The 6,727-nt window shown below is 42.8% G+C and overlaps 1 protein-coding gene across 1 annotated transcript in view; it reads right to left on the reverse strand.

Moving 5' to 3' along the window:
• The window catches only part of megf11 (multiple EGF-like-domains 11), a 62,764-nt gene that overhangs the window by 16,682 nt on the left and 39,355 nt on the right, over window positions 1-6,727 (reverse strand). The window contains exons 9-10 of the mRNA XM_025056413.1: window positions 4,871-5,083; window positions 4,252-4,426 (exon numbers count right to left, since the gene is read on the reverse strand). Of these exons, the coding sequence (XP_024912181.1) occupies window positions 4,252-4,426; window positions 4,871-5,083 (388 nt within the window). The remainder of the gene's footprint in view (window positions 1-4,251; window positions 4,427-4,870; window positions 5,084-6,727) is intronic.

Consider the following 6,727-nt stretch of genomic DNA (forward strand, 5'->3'; position numbering starts at 1 on the left):
GGAAGCTCTAATCAGAGACCACTTACTGCGTGATTCACGCGGCAGGTGTGTGTGTGTGTGTGTGTAGTCTTCTGGCCTGCATGGAGCTTGTTGACCACTCATAGAGCTTCATTCACAGCAGTTCACCCATACAATTATTGTGCACATTCATGGTACTTGCATCACTATACATATTCATTCGATGTAAGCTCAGCTGGCAGAAGTAAATAAAATAATTTAGGCCTCATGGCTGAGAAAATCTGATCCATCCGCTGGTATTGAAAATAACAGCAACTATTAGGGATGTTTTCCAGTACCAGCACTGTGTTGATTCCAGTGTGTGGTCCTCACTGCTGGTAGGTCAAAGATGTCAACATTCTGGAGGTATTTTAACATTGGGGACAAAGACTTACTGTACGATTTGTACTGTTATGATACGAACAATTTAATAAAACACCTGAAGACACGTCTCAGCACTGAGTCTGCTAACACCACTTCACAGTGCATAGATGAGGCGTAAACACTTCACCAAGTCACATTTTTAGTCCCAATTTAATTTAAATTTTATGTAAACTTTTTCCTGCTTGGAGTCCTCAGTGTGATTTGCATTGAGCTCACACACACACACACACACACAGACACATTGCACTTCAACATACAGTATGAGTCATGGAGCTATGTCACCTATGTAACACTGTCTTCCAGTTCATTGTATACGATTTTGTAACCTAAAGAAATATTGGTGAAAGTACTCAGTTTTGGAAAGTACACAAATGCCCGACGACCACTACAGACTCCAACGACCCAGTAACAGGAGTGTGCTATTGGCTGAAGGACAAGGAGTACTAGTCTGTCCTCTGAAGTGTGGTATAATAAAGAATCTGCTTTAAAGGCTGAGCACAGACCACCATCACCAGGCCCCTCCCTCCCTCGCAAAAAAAAAAAAAAGAAAAAAAGAAAAAGACGTAGATCACAGTGACTCTAAAGATTTCCTCTTCCTCCTCTCTGAATCCTTTGTTGAGTGACAGGTGACACAATGATTTAAGGTTCCAATTAGCAGCCCAGAGGAGGCCGCAGTGGTCTACGCTTCATTCGCCAGAGCACTGGGAACTGTTGGCTGTTCACGGCTCTCATTATCATTTTGAACTCAGTTTAAACAGGAGACGTGAGGAGAAGTGGACGCGGACGCCAGGGGCAGAACACACATCTTAAAACGTCTTTCCTCCCTCGTACTTCACATGAAAGCGCCTGTCTGTGAAATGAAATTTTCATCAATCGGTTGCAATAACCTTTGTTCTGTTGAAAATGGCAGCTTCAAGATTGCTAACAATAGCAGTTCCGATGCAGTGAAGAGCGGAGGCACACATGACCGGCCGGCAGGGAGTAGAATGAGGGGTGGAGTTTGAGCCGAGCTTCAGAGCAGAGGTGATTTAGTGGAGAATGGACTCACGGAGGAAACGTCATGTGGCCACAGCTGACCACATGGATTTTCTTGCATCCCATGCTGCATCTAATTCCACATTGCTTATCCCCGGGACGCAGAGACCGGTGGTTGGTCTGCTGTCAAGTGTTGGTTGGTTGGTCTGCTGTCAAGTGAAGAAGGGGAGCTTTCTCATTAGCCGACTCATTCATATTCCTTCTGAGCTGTGAAGGATAGAAGTCTGAATGTGGGGAATCATTATTAATACAGGGGCTGTCAGTCCGTTGCACAAGAGCAGCAGGACCTTACGTAACCATAGAACCAAAGGAAGCAGCAACCAGACCTACGTATGATGCTGAGAGACGGCCCGGTTCATCTTGGCAAATAGCACCAAATTTCAAGAAAAGACTTGTGCTTTCCAGTGGTTGCTCAGGTTCTCACCTAGTGAGACCATGGAAACAGCACCACTAATTACCAATCAGTCTCACTCTGTAACACTGCATCTATCTACTGCATGAGAACCTACTATTTAGAATGCATGCTGCGAAACAGGAAAATTAACATGTGGAGCCACTCATGAGACTTGGGAACCCAGAGGAAAACATTGTGTTTTCACTACCTACAAATGCAGACTGGAATCAATTTCCTGCAGTATTGTAGCTTTAAGAGAACACACATCACCTTATAGACATAGGAGGGAAAAGTTACTGTGAGTACACGCCGCAAATTGCAGGGGACAACGCCTGAATAGGTAACATGTAATCACTTTGTCCCAGTCAAAAAGAGCATGTCCAATTACTAGAGCTAAATCAAGCGTGCAGGAGCTCAGTCTGCTGCAACACTTTGCTCGGTTTGCCCCCTGATGGGACAGCAGAACAAAGATGCAGTGGACAGGCTAAGTCCTATCAGCAGCCCCCCCTGGAGGTATGACTTCAGCATTAATAATAACCTCAACACCATCATCACACACTGAAATCCCACTGCATGATAAGGATAATGTTCCTCACAAGACCTGAGAAACTAACACTCTTATCAGAGCCACAGTCACACCTCAGTCCCCTAACAATGCTCATGTGTTGTTTGTAAAGCAGCTGCTGTTTAAAGAAATAATAGAAGAAAACCTGGAATGGTGGCGTTACCCTGACTCCCCCCCCCCCACACACACCCACACACTCACAAAAACCATCCATATGAGGTGTGTCTGTTCCCATTTGACTTCCTGCGTTTCTATCCAGCTCCTGCCCTCCAGGTCTGTTTAATGGGTCTGGCAGCCTTTTCAAGCAGCCGCCAAAGTGAACAGGTGGAGCAAATTAAGACACAGTCTGCGGCCCCGCTCTGTAGCTCAATTCACCACAGTGGTCCGCTGTAAGACACAGGCAATTTCCACTGAAATGTAATGTTGGCACAAATGTAGCCTTTTGGTCTGTGTTGCTCTGTAAATTCAGATTGCAAGATGAGAAAAACAACGGGGGGAACGGAGTGGAGCCACACAACTAATTTGACAGTGGTAAAAGGGACCGAGAAGCTGCCGCAAAACCACCAAAACACAAAGATACGAACAAGGATTAGTATTATTAGTACAGAGCTTAACATGTTCTCTGACTGTAGCACTGGTGCAATGAGAGCACATCAGGTATATTTGTAAAATAAAACAACAGAATAATAACTTGTTCGCAGAGTTGCACTGAAGATATAATCATTTAGAAGGGAATTTCTCCTGGTGCACCAGAGCACATCCATTATAAGAAAGTAATAAAAATATCTCACCTTGCCTCCGCTGGCCCGCCGATAAAAAGCTTCTAAAGGATTACTGGGACCACTTCCAGGACATTACGACCACAATAACACAAACATTTTACCAGGACTACAAATGACAAGATGTATAAATTACAAAACCTTTTAAGTAAAAACCTGTACAAAGACTAAGTGCTGGGTTGCATGTAGTGTGAATTATCAACTTTTTAATAAATAGATAGTGTAACAAAGGCGGTGAGAGGCAGGTTACACTGAGGACTGACTTATGTGTACTTTTTATTTTATTTTTCTAATATACATATACATTTTTTAATGAGATTAATACACCTTTAATCAAACGTCAGGTGCTGCTCCCTCCATAGAAAAGTCTCTGCTCCAGTTCAGACTCTACGTCGCCCCTCCCCACCCCCCGCTGTTAAGCCAAACACTTTCACCTCATCCTTTGCTAAGTCAATGATTTTCTTATACAACACCAGAGTTTCCCCTGTCAGAGAAAAATGTAAGCCTTTTCTAAATCCCACCTATCAGAAGCACATTACCTTCTCTTTGCCTTTCTACATGCGCTCATTTTCATGCATCGTCAGTCCCTTTCAGGATCGCAGGGGGAGCTAGAGTCTATCCCAGGAGTCACTGGGTGAGGGCGAGGTACATTAAGGAAGGTGCACAGTACTGCACAGAGACACAAGCAACCGTTTAAACTCACACTCAAAGTCGCAACTGTGGCCGCGCGCTCTTGTCTGTGGGAGGAAACCGTATTACAGGGAGGGAAACCTGACGAACACTGGAAGAACATACAAACTGTAAACATCAGTCACTGTAGGGATTCAAACCGTTGACCTTCTGCCGTACGGGCCCTGACTACACTGAGGTGGTTCAGCCTGTATGAGGACTCCGGGAAGTAAAAATTGAATCAGTCCCATTGCTGCTTGACAAGCGAACAATGTCCTTCGATATAATTTCAAACTCTCCCAATTACATTTGTGAATTGACACAAGTCACAACGATTTCCGTATCACCACAGAAACACTAACAACTCCAGTAACATTATGTTGTTGCTAGCCACCAACATCAACATCAACAGGTGAACGATCACTCACCATGAAGCCAGGGGCACAGACACAGGCACCTGTGACAGGATGACAGTCAGCACCGTTGGTGCAGCTGCATGACAGCAAACATCCCTCTCCATAGTATCCAGGCGGACATGTCTCATTACAGTAAAGGCCTGTCCAGCCTGTAGAGCAGGTGCATTCACCAGACAGTGGATGGCAGCTGTGGCATGAGGAGGAAAAGGAAGGATGAGTTTTTAGATCGAAAGAATTTCAACACTCTTTATTCCTGAGCAGTGTCAAAGTGCGAGGTCTGCGCCAACATCACTTCATCCATTTATGCGTCTACATATCATCAGATAAATGAAATGTCCCTTTTCTCCTTTCTGTAATGACTGCGATGCATCTGCAGTCAGAATCAGAGCATTAACATTGCATTAACTATGAATGGGGCTGAGAAATTATGGATGAGCCAAAGGTTGCCATTAAAATCGAACTGAACGGCAAGGTTAGGAGACGTCCAGACTCCGGAGTGGGAGCTGGCTCAGGGTGAGGTGAGATATAGTTGGGGACTTTTAAATGTATATGGCGCTCCAGAGGACTCAACTCAGAGAGTGGTTAATGCAGGGGTGTGTGTGTGTGCGTGTGGTCGTAACGTCTCACTTACCTGACTGTGTTGGTGGTGTTACAGGGGCAGTACTTGTCACAGATAAGACCGTAGAGGCCTGGGGGGCAGAATCTCTCCTGGCAGTTAGGGCCTTTGAAGCCTGTTTCACACAGACAGGCTCCGGTGATGTGATGACACTTGGCTCCATTCTGACACTCACACTTCTGGTTACACTGAGGACCAAAGGTTCCCACAGGACAGTCGTCCTGACACCTGTGGAGAAAAAGAACAAAGACCCCATCTGACTTTATGACTTTTGATTTATTAATGCCATCTTTTGTACCTACATTTTTAATTGTACTTAAAGTTTTTAATCAGAAAAACCAAAATTTTAAAAGTGTGACATAATGATAGATGTTATATAAAATATGTGTACTTGTACAGCAGCAAGAAAATATATATATATTTTTTTAAAAAAAAGCAATGCAGATGAGAAGAACAGGTAACAGCATAATTCTAGCTCAGTTTATTTTGTGTTTGACATCAGCCTCACTGTGTCCAGGAAACAAAGTAATGCAAAGGGAAATATTACACAGAAATCCACATAAACAGCAGGTAGTAACAGTTGATGTGATGTTGTTGAACTGTAGATTATTTTGTAATTTTCTATGTAGCCCCATGTAGAAGATGGAGAAAAATCGTAAAGTTGTGACATGAACTATTTTTATTACAAATGTGAGCCAGTCTAATCAGTATGTGTGTTGCTAATGGGTTACCATTAAATATTCAAATGAGCTCAGACTGCTTCAAAACTAAGGTCCACTGCCAGTCCTCCTGAAACTGTCCTGAAGAAATAAAGAGGAAGGTTTAAACTCCAGAACAAAGCAGGCTCCATCCCTCAGTCTGGCCTCTGTCTTTTATAATTCAAATGAAGACCAGCCCGTCATACCAAGGCACAGACCTGTTTCTTCCAGTGGAGATTTTTCTTCCTGGCTGTTATGAATTATTCACATGCGAACAATGAAGTTCACCTCTAAATACTCTGAAATTTCAGATGCATCAATGCACAATAGATGTTCAAAGGCCCGTTCCGTAACGTCCTAGTCGAAAGTTTGTCCCAATTAGGGGCCTGGAGCCTATGTCAGCTGCAGCCGACATGCTCCGCAGCAGCTAGATGGGGAAGGTTGCAGCTGACTGAGTGTCATAAGTTGTAAAAATGGGACAGTCGAGCCTACAGGATACGTTTTTGTCACCAGCTGCTCCTTCTGAATTCTCTGCCATTTGTTCAGGAAATTCAATTTCAGGTGTGTGAAGAATGCTGAGTTATAATGGGCGACATGTTATCCTTCTGAGCAACAGGGAAGCCTATAAAACCTTATGGTTTGATTCATTAGGAAAACAGCTGTTTCTAAAGTGAATCTAGAATTTAGATTAATGAGAAAAAGGGTTTAGTCAGTGATTCTTAGATGAGTTAAGACATTAATTAATCAGGTTAAATTAGCTTTATTCTACAAGTTTATTATCCATAAAGTTTAAGCACTGGACACTTGAAGATATACAGATATGTTAATTTCACATAAGGTCTATATCTGTGAACTAGAGTCTAAATGTGTGGTTCCCAACCCTTTTTATGACTTGTTTGGTCATTTTGACATCACCAATTTCAATTTTTTTTTCTGGAATTACTTTATGATCATTACACACATTAGTGCACATTTATTGTCTGTTTCCAGCTCAGATAGTTCTTTTGAACTTCATATTCATGATTATTCTTCAAAGTGAAATTCAAGTGAATTTTAAAAAGAGTAATAATTATTTGAAAACATATTTCTATCCATTTTTAACTAATTAATAGACATTTCAAGTGACCCCATTTGGATTCCCGACCCCAGGGTTGTAAAACACTGCTCTAAATTG

This window comes from Cynoglossus semilaevis, chromosome 6 (assembly GCF_000523025.1).
Source record: "Cynoglossus semilaevis isolate Cse_v1.0 chromosome 6, Cse_v1.0, whole genome shotgun sequence".
NCBI classification, from domain to species: domain Eukaryota; kingdom Metazoa; phylum Chordata; class Actinopteri; order Pleuronectiformes; family Cynoglossidae; genus Cynoglossus; species Cynoglossus semilaevis.